Source organism: Nylanderia fulva, unplaced genomic scaffold, assembly GCF_048542155.1.
Source record: "Nylanderia fulva isolate GAGA-0341 unplaced genomic scaffold, ASM4854215v1 Scaffold5, whole genome shotgun sequence".
In the NCBI taxonomy this organism is placed as follows: Eukaryota; Metazoa; Arthropoda; class Insecta; order Hymenoptera; family Formicidae; genus Nylanderia; species Nylanderia fulva.
The window spans coordinates 4,292,493-4,306,367 of NW_028190587.1; the positions used below are offsets into that span (position 1 = coordinate 4,292,493).

Below are 13,875 nucleotides of genomic sequence, written 5' to 3' on the forward strand. Positions count from 1 at the left end.
TGAGGGATTATCCGCCTGCCTCCGATAAGATACTTCCCGGCCGATTTTTCCTCGCTTCTGCAACCAATCTGCAGTTCTTATCGATTTCTTATTACTTGGAGAACGGTTCCCTCGTTTCCGTCGCCCGTTTCTTGCGCCTCGCCTGACTTTCGAGGATGCTGGAACCTCCGGGGTGTCGTTACTCGCACGTTTCCATACTACCGGCTCCTTTCCTCGTTCACATTGCTAATCTCCTACGTAGGTACTAAGATGGTATTTGCCGTTGTCAGCACATCGGCATGCTCAACTTGTCCCTGTCTGACGATTCATTCATTCATGACGTACAGTAGCACTTCTATACGTGCCTAATTTTTCACGAAAAAATTTTGATGGGAATACGATGAATGATGTTATATAAAAAGATATAATTATATGACAATTTATCTAGATAGCTTCCAGTTAATATTTTTAAACACAGTTATAAAGAAATGTAAATTATAAAAGGGATATAAAATATATCTATTCATATTTTTATTAATAAGTTTTTGTCGCTTTCTATTTAAGTTTTATTAATTATTAAGAATTTTTGTACGTTATGACTCTAAATCAAATTATTAGAATATCATTCTAGATAATTTCGTGAATATAACTTTAAAGATAAGATGACGCCAGAATTTTATCTAGATAATCATCTATAAAATTTCATTTATATTACAGCAAACATTGTATAAATATTAGATCAAACATTGAAGTACTAATACTAGCTAAGACTCCAGTGTAATATGATGAAAATACGCGTAAAATTCATACCGTCAGCTGATATCTACGTTTGTTACGTAATATTGCGATGCCTTTGTCGACATGGCACGTGTTGCAGAATTAACAGTAGTTTATTACACCGTTGCGACTACCAGTAGAAATTAATTATTTCGCAAGCTATAGCTCGAATTGTCGATTAATTAAGCGGCGCTACTGAATTAAACTCGTTTTCAAGCGCGTAATTAATCGCACGCATCACAGCGTAAATTAGCAGGCAGAGAGTTATCAATTATCAATCAACACGTCAAAGATTACTACGCTTCTAGACAAAATAAAAGATCTTTACAAAAGCAATAGGTAAATCGAATATTCCGATATATATACATAGGAGACGATTGTTTCTCGACGCGCAGCCAACAGGTTTGAGGGCGAACGGAAATTTCAACGCGACAGGAGGAAGAACAAGCGTTCGGAAATAATTCCTCGAAGGCAGCTGTGAGGAGCTGTGAGATTCCAAAGTGAGAACGACGTCGCGACTCGAGGTGGCTCACCGCGAAAGTTTTAAATGGCCGGGAGGCACGGCAAAGACTCGCGGCATCTCTCCCCGAATCTAATTCGAAAGTTTTAAATCGAAAGCGTAATGACCTGGCGTACTCGCGAGCTTTTCGTTGACGAAATCGCGAACGCGAAATATCGTCCGTGTAAACACGGTAAACATATGAGAACGCGCACGTCGGGCGAAAGTTAATGTACAAACAACGAAACAAATTTGCAGCATCCACTTTCCGGGAGCCACGTAATTAACTAATTGAAACCCGAAACCCGATTATTGCGCAAGGTATATTTTCAAAGCCCTGATTACAGCGTAATTATGCATACGACCACGTAAAGAACAAATCATGTTATTCCAACGGTACATCATTAATTTCGTATATACATACATACACACATATATATATATATATATATATATATATATATATATATTTGGCATTTACAAAATATGAATATAAATATTCTGCATGATACGACAGAAATATTTGCGCGTGTAACATTTAAATGATGTCACGTTTTCGTCTCTATATAACTTTTGCGTGTTGATAAATATGATACACATTTCACATCTGTTCAAATATAATTCATTCATTCCGAAACAGGCTGTTTTTATATTTAGAAGATATATATATATATATATATATACATGTATATAATATTTGGTGTACTTTCTCACGTTTCCGTGGTTTGAAATCTGTCGTGTAGGTACACATGGTGGATCATCTGTCGTTATGAATCACCTAACAGATTTGAAACTTAATTATTACGTGTAATTTGCACGGAAATAAATTTCACCGAATGGCGTGCAATGCTACGGTTATTCTTGTAGATAGATTCAACATTAAGGATGTCTTAATTCACGCTGATGAGCTTCGATAAGTTATGCAAGAAATTAGATAAGATAAATCTCTAAGTACCGCATGACAGATGTGATATATGAGTGTAAAACTATGCTCGAGTCAATTTCAGCTAAAATTGGAGCCGCGTCGGGCGGCTTCTCAAACTACAGAATAATATACGTTTGCATATTGCGTGTCTGCGCGGGTAACTTTGAATGGGCCCTTAACCTGGACAGTCAAGCCACACCACGTCCCTTTCCGTGAGAAATGACAATCGGAAATGACGCGTTCTCAGCTACCCAGAGGCTTGTCTGCTCCCTCGGTGAGAACAAATAGCATTTCTCTGCGAGTTTTCGTGATAGCATCGTCACCAAGCAATATTATGATTTAAACATTCTCTGTATATATCTCGAAAACTAACAAAGCTAATTCTAGTAAGCTATCATTCGTACAGTTACTTTGCTACCTTAGTCTTGATAATCGGATGACAATTTTAATATTAATTTCTTGATAAAATTTTCTCTCTTTCATATAAATTTTTATTATGTGCAATAATTAATTTGATTATCATTCATAGTTATTCATTATCCTTAACAATTCTGTTGTCATTAATAATTCCACAATCCGGAATTATATTTTGTAAATTTGGAAATATCAATGAATAATGGTATAAATTCACATGTGTTCTCTGATTTTTTGTCCCCTATTATTAAGTGTGACGAAACCGATGTATTTTTTATTCCGCATAGCATGATATTTCTCCGTGACACACAGAGCCCTTTTCGCACGCCTTCTATTTTTGCAGTATCCTCGGGTAACTCACCAGTTTAGTCCGCTTTTACGGCGAACGGTTTCTCAGCGATACTGGGTGAAAAATATTCTTGTGCATGAACAGGGAACTCCTCCGAGAGACATTACCATTACCACTCATCTGGTTACTCGAGAACCAGAGAATCCCCTCATCTGTCGTTGTCGCCAGGCTAAGTTGCGAGGAATGAAACATTTCTGCGGCAGGTATGTGTAATATATTCATTAAATGAGTAAAACGATGCAGATCTGCGAGAAAGTATATACGCGAAATAAAATGCGAAAGAAGATAGAGGATGCTTGCGAGTAAATTATGATTTGAAGATAAACCTGAATGTATGTACGTACGTGATTTTGTTTCTTGAATATATGCACCTGATATTTATACGTTAAATATTTTTATTCCGCAAGTATTAAAGTTTCAATTTGAAACTTTGTAATTAATTTTATACCTTGCTGAGAATTATGTATCGATATTTACCTGTTCATCAATGATTCATGAACATGTAAATATTTTTTTGCTTACTTTAGAAATAAATTACACACTCTTGTCGAAACTTTTTTAATACTTCATTATAAAAGCGTGTGTGCAATAATATTTATGTTCAAAATGAAAATGCAGAATAAGATTATGTATGCATGTATATATATATATGTACATAAAATGATGCAACCGAGTTAATGATGTTTGATCCAAGTTGTTAATTACAGAATCCATGCAGCAAGGTTTAAAGATTATGTAGATAAAGTTCATCGTAACTACGGGAGCGTCGTGGAAAGAAAGTTTTCCGCCGTCTTGGAACTTTCACGGCATCCTGCTCGCATTTTATAATAAAGATACACTCTTCGCCAACGCGACGGCTTCTCATCGACCTCAGTTTTCGTCGACCTCATCGTGTTTGCCAAAGTAATGCGTACTTTCGGATAAACCGCGCGGGAATTGAATCACGGAATCGCATCTGACGTCGCGTACAACTCGACAAAAATTATGTCGGACATTAGAACGGAATGTCTCTTAAGTGACAATCGACGACATTGTTTCAAATTTTTCAAATTTCTCGTATCCAATTCGAATAAATTACCTTGAGTTTTCAAACAGAATATTCTCACTTTAGTGAACTTTACATAATACTGTAAATCACATTTTTAGAATATTCGCGCACTAATAAATTGTATATATTTGTATCTACTATGGTAAGCGAAAAACATTAAAATATAACTTGACTTATTTTTATTGATGCAGCACAAACATATGCAATAAATTAACATTCATCAACAAATATGTATATGTATTTTGAATATATTTTATAATGAAAAAAGCTATTAGTTTTACACAAATTTAAAATAATAGTAATATTTTAAATACTATAAATATATTCCATAAAAATTAGAATAATTTTTGAGGAGATATTAAAAAGCTATTTTTAACTATGATATATTTTTGATAAAGTAAACAAGTTTTATTATCAGACTATACTTTTAACAATAAATATTTGCTGGGCCGACAATTATGCTAATTTCATTTAGTTTCGTTCCTCATTCAAGAGAGAACATAAATACCTTCTCTCTACCTCTCTCCGTTCCTTTCTTCTAGTAATTACTTAAATTACATTTTAATTAAAATGATAACACGTGACTTATGCTTCCATTGTGTGAATGTGTAAACATTGTAACCACCGTTATCTTTCGTCCTCGTCACTCACCGTCCGTGCGAACCAATGTTTGCATTCGGATTTGCTATGCGGGCGTATAATCGCAGGGTTTATCTCGTGCACGTTTGGTTTAGGATAAGAGGATCGAATATTTTCAATATTAAATAAAAAAGAAATGAGGCAAATATATAGGGATATTATAATATTAAAAAACTCAGAGTGCCACTCGTTCTTTGAAACGTGCGTTAATTTAAAACTGAGATCTATATAATATATATGTTTGAAGTAAAAATAAAATTTTAATATAATTAAATCTGAAAGATTTAATTCGGTGATTTATTTTATAGATGGTCTTTCCAATGAGACTTTAATCAAACAGATCCGATTAATATTTATACAAACGTAATTACGGGTTTATATAACGTAGATTTGCATGTTTAGTGTAAATTTATAATCAATCTCATCCTTCCAAATTAGAGGTAACGAGAGTTCAATATGTTACACATTGATTTATCGAAATCAATACATATTTGACTATCATTTCCCCTCTCCGTATTACGCGATATTAAATAATAAATACTAAAATAGTTATACTCATGAGTATTACCTATGAATTTCATAATAATAAAATTGCAATTTTGAGAAGATACACAGTACAACGAAGACCAAATATTATAGCAATTTAAATACTAATTTCACAGCGATCAAATATCGTAAGATAAAACCTTTAATTAACATAAATCGTTTAATCAACAATCAACGTTACATTATTAAAAAAAAAAAAAAAAAAACGAAATAAAAGCAAAATAAAATGGATGAAAAATAAATGCATCGGTCGTAAACGTACATTGTAAATTTGTAATCGTCGTCGACTTTCGCCCACCGCGTCGACGACGCGAGCCGATGTTTGCCCCGGGATAAACCACGCGGGAATAGAACCCCGGGATTCATCTCGCGTCTGGTTCAGGACGCGAGAAGAAGGGCGCGAAAGCGTGGGATAGGAAGAGGCGAAGACGAGCGACGAGGTGCGCGTGGAAGGCTACAGAGGAAAAAAGGCGGGAAATACTCTCGGGAGCCCTCGGCAGATTTATGTCGGCCTTGGCTGGCTCGCTGGCGCCCCGTATATACATTCATCCCTCTCTGGCTCCAGGATGAGGACGCGGGGATGTTTCCACCCTTCCTCACCGATCCTCATTCTCCCGCCCCCGCGGGCCAAAGGATCTTGCAGGATATTATACGATATGCACCGAAAGTTGATAGATGGCTATTACGTTCCGCTAAGACGAGCGTACCACGCCACCGCGAAAATTCTCTCCCTCAGGATTCTCCGCTTCCACACCGTGTGATTTCTCAACGGAAAAAACTCCTCCCACTCTTCTCGGCCGCGTTTCGTCGCCGTCGTCGTCGTCCCTACGTGCGCAATAATTTTCGGTTCCCTTGATGGGCGACCCTTCGTCGAAAATCCGCCCGGGGGTCGACTTTTCGCGCTCGGTAACGTCCGGAGACCGAACGTTATTGAAAATATTAAGGGGTCAGATTTATTTAACGGTTTTTATCCCTCTCACTTTATATTTTAGATTTGCGCCCCGACTGGTTTTGATATTCGCATATCGTACGCGTTACGTTACAGTAGAAGAAATTATTATTAATGTGTCCTTGCGTGCGTGCGTATACAGATGGATTGAAAGCGATTTTATATGGGACATGAATATTCTGTCTTTCTAATGGCGCCTGCTTTACTCTACGCGTTTGTTTTATCGGACTTCACACGTAATGCTCAACGAATATGAATGAAGTGTATTGAAATGAAAATACGTATGCATGGTTAAAAGGGAGAAACGGTCCAGTTTCATAATGATTTTCGCTGTCTGTTATTTTCTAGGTAAAGCTATAGCTCTACCCATGTCTGTATAAAATTGAATAAATGTTACGAGAAAAGGAAAGAAGATGAGAGATTTTTTTTTACGAAAATACCGTGCAGTAGATCGTTTTCCTTTTTTTTTTTTTTTTTTTATCGTGGGAGAACGTTCATATCTCTCCATTCCACAAAATGACATTTGCTATTCAACAATTCGTTCCGTGGCAGATAATTAAAATTAATAACCGCATGGAGTCATCTAGCAGAGTATCAAATATATGAAATGTAAATGTTTTTAATCGTATATTCACATTAATACTATTAGAGAAATTTTTGATGTACTCATCCTAAAAAAAATTCTGCAATCCATTTATTAAATTATTATAGATATTATTGTATCTACTTAACACACATTTAATCAACTTTTAAGATTTTACTACTCTCAATATCGTAGATGGTTTTGTTATTATATATATTATATATTAACGGAAAAAAACGTGATTTAAAGAAAAATAATAAAATAACTTTTTTCTCTATTAACTTTTTCATGTTTATATACACACACAAATGCCAGAAGAAAAAGTCTCTCCATTGTCCTTAGCGAACCAAAATATTAAGCGGAATGCAACCGGGCAATAGATTTGCCAAGTAGAAAGCAGTCTCACTATGGGATTATAACAAAACCCTTGATCCCGGTGAACCGACCAACGTTAATACAATTAACGGAGCTAAGTACTGTAACACAGCTTCCCTGCCTCTTGGCCCAAATATTTGCATCGCCACGACAATCGCCAGGATGAATCAGTTTGTCGGCGAATTCTATTCACGAATTCTTGAGTTAATAGAATCGCAATGGCTACCACGACATTCCATATTACCGTATTATATATAATCATGGTAGAGAAAATTGCATAAATTAATTTTCGCACTATATGCAATGTATCATTAAAAATTAGTAAAAAAGGAATTAATCAATCATCAATAAAATTAACAAACTTTTTTTAACTTCAAGAGCTACCATTTAGCAAAGCGACTCTTGATCTTATTTTGACTTATTTTTCGATAGAGAATAAATAGGTACAGGGTATCCTATAGGAAATTGCTGAAACTAATCAACTGCCATTTTTTATTTTATTTTCAACGGTGCCAGATTTAATAGCAGCTATTAAAAGGATCGTCAATAACATTAAAAAACAGTTTTTACGAGTTTTCGTAAAAGAATAAAATTTTGTACAAATTCAAATAGTACGCACATCGAAAATATTTATCATTAGTTTACATATGTGATTATTAGCACTTTTTTCATTACTTTTTTCGCTAAAATAAACTGGTATACAAACATTTTATTTATATCCATTAAACAAAACTGCAGACTTTCCAACACAATTTTTATATTTTCTCAATAACTGCATTAAAAAATGATAGCTGATTAGTTTCAGCAATTTCCTATAAGATACCCTGTACGTATTGGGTATCTAGAAAAATTTGACAAAAGCTTCACCTTACAATCATAAAATTTCTTTTCTCGTACGACACGAGAACTGCGAATTCGTCGATAATAATAGAAGACACCGATATCTTTGGCACTCTCGAGTGCCTTTTGTCTTTCTATCCGTTTCCGGTCGACTTCAAAGGAGACCAATGTAGCTCGATTGGACCGACGTCCTTCGGTTAGGAGCCGTCAAACGGTCCGTGGGTATAAGCCAGTCGATCAGCTCTTTCGAATTTCGATGTTATATGCGACAGGCGACAAAGTGAGAAGCTACTATGAATTCCGAAGTGAAAGGATGTCGATAATGCGGAGGCAGTTACAAACATCAATTCAAAGCAAGAAAGACGCGATACGTAATCTATGGAAATGGTTGCGAAAGGAGATCAAATTTGACTGTTCCTCTATCGCGAAAAATTATATATAAATTATAATATTAATTTATCATTATTTTACACTGAGTATGATTTCTGAATTGTAACGCAATTAATTAATGAGGATAATTAGCGTCATTTTTTTAAATAATATGTTGAGTGTGTGATACACTGATAGAAGTGTCCTGCAACACCTTATGGTCAAAAGAAAGATATACATTATATCTTCATTAGAAACGTGATAACTGTTATCATGAAAATTCACGCCTGCTACGCTCCGGCGTAAATCAGGATAAGTAAGACATGTAATAGCTCTTCGGATAATTCCGGAACTTCTCACACCATTGAGTGCTGGATGGCACCATTGAGAGCAAGCGAATGTCAAATCACGTAGTAACATAACAATGAGACAATTCCACTAACTTAATCGCACAATTGAATGGAATTTAATCGCGAAATTGAGATTATAATCGGCAAATTTGAATAAATCAATCCCCGCGAAATTTTTACATTACCGCACACAAGAAAAATTGCCACGAATATTCATCATTTCGTTTTTTGAAACTTGCAGATTTTCGGGCAAAAAAATAGTTGTACTGTTATACGCTTCATTACGCGTCATGACAAAACTATCGATATTAATCGATCGGTTTGAACAAGACGCGCTTTCTTGGGAGCGAACGCAAGAGAGCTTCGGTCTCTTTCTGTTGTTTGCGCGTGCCTCGTAGATGGTCAGGAAATGAAAGCGTTTCGCCAGCCAGGTGGCGAGATTAGTATCTGCGACACGCTATAGAAACGAAACGTTACTTATTTCATATCCGACGCGAAACGCTGCGGCGTATTCAATGGCGCGGAGATGTCACGCTTCCGGCACGTACGCGCCTCAGCATTGTTGATAAGTCACCGCGTCTGACACCGGTACAGATATCGCTAACAAAACGCGAATCGATTTCCACTCCGCGTGAGACAGAAACAAAATTCCGCGTTTCTCTTCGTGCTCACGTTTCAGACACTTTAAATGCAGTCATGAAAAATTGTCGGGACAATCCGGAGAAATATTCGCGATGGAATTCGGTTTGAATCGACCGTGGGACGCAGAGCGGGGCGACGATCGACGTTTGAAGATGTCTATGAAATATTTAACGGCCTTTGCGAACGTCTATGATTCAGTTTTCCTCGCGAATATGTCTCGTCGACGTGTAGATATCTACAATTCCCGAGGAAGAATGTTGCGCACATGTACATATGCAGCACGACGCGGTATATGTGAGCTGAATAACGATTTCGTATATGCGGAGATAAAAAAGAAGTGTATACTCACTTAGACGAGATAGTTTGTACGCATCCGCGGTGTTAATCACATCCACGAAGGCTTGCAGCTCGAATTTGCGAATCGTTATGTTCTGGTTGTGGTTCATCATCGCGAACTTGAAGGCGGACTGTACTTCGTCGGTACCTTGCTCGAAAATGGCACCTGAAAACAGAAGATGGCAAGCCTAATTAAATGCTTATATTTTTGTGACAATGTAAATTTTACTCATACACAAATAAGTAAAAAGAAAAAAAATATATTGTATATATATATAATGTATATATGTTGCAAGCTTTTTGTAAAATTAGTCTTTTCATAAAAGGCCCTTTTGGTGAAGAGTCGGATCTTTGAAGAGACGACCGGCATTTTATAAAAAGCCACTCTTTTTGTAAAAGACTGAATTTACAAAGAGTCTGCGACATATATATATACAGAAATAAAAAAAATAGAATTTAATTATTTAATTATACAAGTTCGTCACATATTTACAAAAATATTCTACCCAAAGTATATTTAATCACAGAAAAAACAGTATCCTTGAAAAAATGCAAATATTCGAGTATATTTTATTCTTATAATAGCGCCAAATATAAATAATTTTGGATAAAGGATAATTTATCCTTAAAACAAAGTGCAAAGTATTCTTGGTTGAAGCTGAAATTTACTTATAAATATTGCAAGGACAAGTGACAAGTAAGCATCGGATATAAGCGATACTTTCAAGTATATATAATAATTCTTAGTTCAAATGTGACTAAGTTTGTTTTTACCATATGCGATTTTTAAAACAAGAATATATCTTAAAGATAAAATATACTTTACACAAACTTACAATATTTATTATTAAGGCAAATTGAAAATTTGTGATTACAAAGAGCATTTTATGCTTAAATCAATCAAATAGCGTTCAAGAATAAAAATATACTTGAATCAAGGATTCCCTTTTTTTCTGTGATAATATACAAATTAAGAAAGAGACGTGTACTTCTTTTTCCATTTTTCTCCCTTCGGATTAGTCGCATAAATTTTGGAAGCGTAGAATTTAGTATAAATTTTCGGGAACGCGATTACTCTGCCCGTCGTGAAATCGGATGTGATAATCCGACGCGACACCCTGTATCGGATGTCTGATGTGCGGCGCTCCGTTTACTACTGGCTCACATACGGCGCAGTGGTACAAGCCGACGTCTGTTCAGGCAGCGTCTGCATACGAGGCCTGCGTAATTACACCGATCCATTCGGCGTTAATAGTTGGTAATACGTACCAATATTAATGCTATCACTCGTCATGTAATTTACCGTAAACCGACTACATATCCGATAACTCGCTATCTATTTCTACGTAGAATTGTGATAAGGCACCGTCGCGATTGTCATAACACGCATTTGCACGGACAAAAGCCAGGTGGGTCGCAAAGCTGGAAATGTATACATATTTTGCAGAAATATTTTGCGATATCTCTCGATGAAAATACTGACGTCGTCGCGCTGTAAAAATAATACGGCTGCATGCATTTATCAAGCTATTTATTTCACGTCAAAAATGTATCGCATATTCCAGATGCTGCTGTCGATGAAGTGATCGATGATATAACGCTAACACAGTATGCGTCGTATAATCGAGTAACTGTCAGCGCTGAATACTGCACTTTGTGTCTTCGTTATTCCGAGCATCCCAGCGTTATACCATTAATATCTGGAAAGCGCGAAGGTGGGAGAGAGGCCGCCACGGATTTTCGTATATATATAGAAAATGTACGCTTCTCTGTTCCGAGTTAGTTGCGAATGCAGCGAGGAAGCGAACGAGAAGAACGGGCAATCGTGCGAATTGACAAACTTGTATCGAAATAATTTTCGTTACGACTTTCCAAGTTGTAACGCGCCGAACGTCGCCCGGGAGCTGTTTTTCCTCGTCCTCTCGCGCAATGAGAGAACTTTTCACGCGACGAATAAGATACGCTCCGAAGTGTTACACGCGATATTATGGCGCCCCTTTTCCCGTTTCATTTCTTCCTCGCCTCGCCTGTCTGCTTCTGCTCCCGTGCCCGTCACACGTGGATTTTTCTTTGCTTTCATGAGAGCATCTAATTTCGTAGTTTCAGCGCGCCGCGTCTTGTGAAATATATCGGTAGGAAGTTTTCAAACAAAGTAGTATTACGCCCGCGCGGCCGACAGTAAACTGAAAGTGGACAGGATATCGCGCCGCACAACGTCGTGCGACGTGATTTTATATACTTAAAAGCGAGCACAGAGATGATATTGCTTTACGTTTTAATCCATATACAGCTATTAACGCTTTCGGCATTGTTACGCGACGAACAATGCGCTGGACAAGAATTATTCCCACCCAATGAAAATTACACCGTTAGACGCGGTGACAATAAACATTTTTGTCCCCATTATATTCTTGCATTATATCCTTACAAACATGAAATTTAGAGATATTAAAAATTTATTTGTTTATTTATTCTTCGTGCATCAAGTTAAAAAGATATCCTCTATAAATTGTACGCACGAAGCATTGGAAAAACATGACAGATTTGATAAACAAATTTCAGATATGTTATTCCTCGCATAAATCGTACCTTTTTATATCGACAAATAGAAATTATAGGATATTTCAATGTTAAAAATTGTTGCTACTAAATACCGGATATATTGATCCTGCGAAAAATACATTAAATCCGCTTTAATATATTTCGCTGAATCCGCGAATACAAGTTTACGTATGCACGATATTTAAGCGATTGCGCTCGCGTGTCAAGACACGAGGCGTACCGTAGTGTTTTACGAGGCGCATAATTTTATTATCTCGCTGAACGCACAGAGACGCGCGGATACGAGATACTCCGCGCGGCAATCTAAGCCATTATGCTCGCTGCACTCGCGAAAAACGCAGCGGAAAGAATTTTCTCTTCCCATTGTAATTCGGACGACGCAGCGCGCGATTACCCCACAATAGCGTCGCTAATTATACGTAATTGATATCCCAGGACGTATATATATACCGCTTATAATCTGCCTCCAGCCTTAATTCGCGGTTTATCTCGTGCGAACTCTCCCTCTCTCTCTCGAATAATTTGACAAGATATTTAAATGCGGACGGCGACCTTTAGAGCAAAATTATCGGGTCGACGATAAAGGGAGATTATTATTGCACACATGTGTGCTTAATAATTAGCACACGTTGCAGGCGATTAATGCCTTTGAAGCGGTTTTGTGCTGTCCAAGCGAGACAGGAGATTAAACCGAAAGACGTTCATCGCGCGATGAACGGTCCACGTGATATCGGGCGTCGCGCGCTAATATCATTTGATTAAAATACTTGAAAGGGACGAGTTGGAATTCGGTCCACGCTGTGTTTAATACGCTCTTTTGCTCGTTTCCGCCCTCCCTTTCGCAAACACGTTCTCTTTCTCTCGCCGCACCGATATACATATATTTGCTCGGAATATCTTCGTCGATATTAAAATTGTTTTACATTTCGTGCGCCGCGAACGTTTCGTTAACCATGGATGAAAATCGGCGTCAGCGAAAATACAACCGCGTAACTGGATTGTAATTACAATAAAATCCGCAACGCCGCATTGCCGCCAGCGACACATTAAGCTAATATTAATTAACCTGCTCTTCGTTCACTGCGTCAAAAGCGGCGGAAATTTGCGCGCTGCAAAAATTTTGCCGACTACGAGAAACAATCGCGATGAAAGAGGACAGGTGTACGTAACGTTACATTAGATTTATGCTACAATTTAGGTGCTTCGCAAATTTATTGGCCGAAAAATATTTTAGTAAAAATTGCAATGTAATTTTTGTGATTGTCAAACATGGGAATGGTAACATGGGAAAAACATTTTTATATAATAATACTTACATGATAGTAATGTAATAATAATACTATAATATAATATAATAATATATGCGTATTATATTTTATAAAGAAATATTGTAATTATATTCAAATGTTCTGATGCACAAACAAAATGCGTATATAATCGTAACAAACAATAGAATAAATGAAATTTATAATTGTTGTAGTAATAAATTATCTTATAATTTCATTATATATTACAGCTTTACAACAAACGTTGTAAAAGAGCAGAGAATGTAATTTGTGCTGTAAAATTTTTTTTCCAGAATAGCGACGGAAGTAACGCGATGCTTATAAATTTGAAAGAAATAACACCGTTCAATTTCTAGATTAAAGGCGCACACCGTTATCATGTCGGCAACAGGAAAGTTTGACGAGTT

General features: G+C 36.7%; 1 protein-coding gene and 1 long non-coding RNA gene across 5 annotated transcripts in view; one reads left to right on the top strand and one right to left on the bottom strand.

Moving 5' to 3' along the window:
* Window positions 1-13,875, top strand: part of LOC146721341 (uncharacterized) — a 170,784-nt gene that overhangs the window by 107,771 nt on the left and 49,138 nt on the right. The gene's annotated exons all lie outside the window — the stretch shown is intronic.
* Window positions 1-13,875, bottom strand: part of GluRIB (Glutamate receptor IB) — a 222,385-nt gene that overhangs the window by 89,597 nt on the left and 118,913 nt on the right. For all 4 annotated transcript variants that reach the window (XM_085487037.1, XM_029316780.2, XM_085487038.1 and 1 more), the window contains exon 2: window positions 9,634-9,786. In XM_085487037.1, the coding sequence (XP_085343163.1) occupies window positions 9,634-9,786 (153 nt within the window). The remainder of the gene's footprint in view (window positions 1-9,633; window positions 9,787-13,875) is intronic.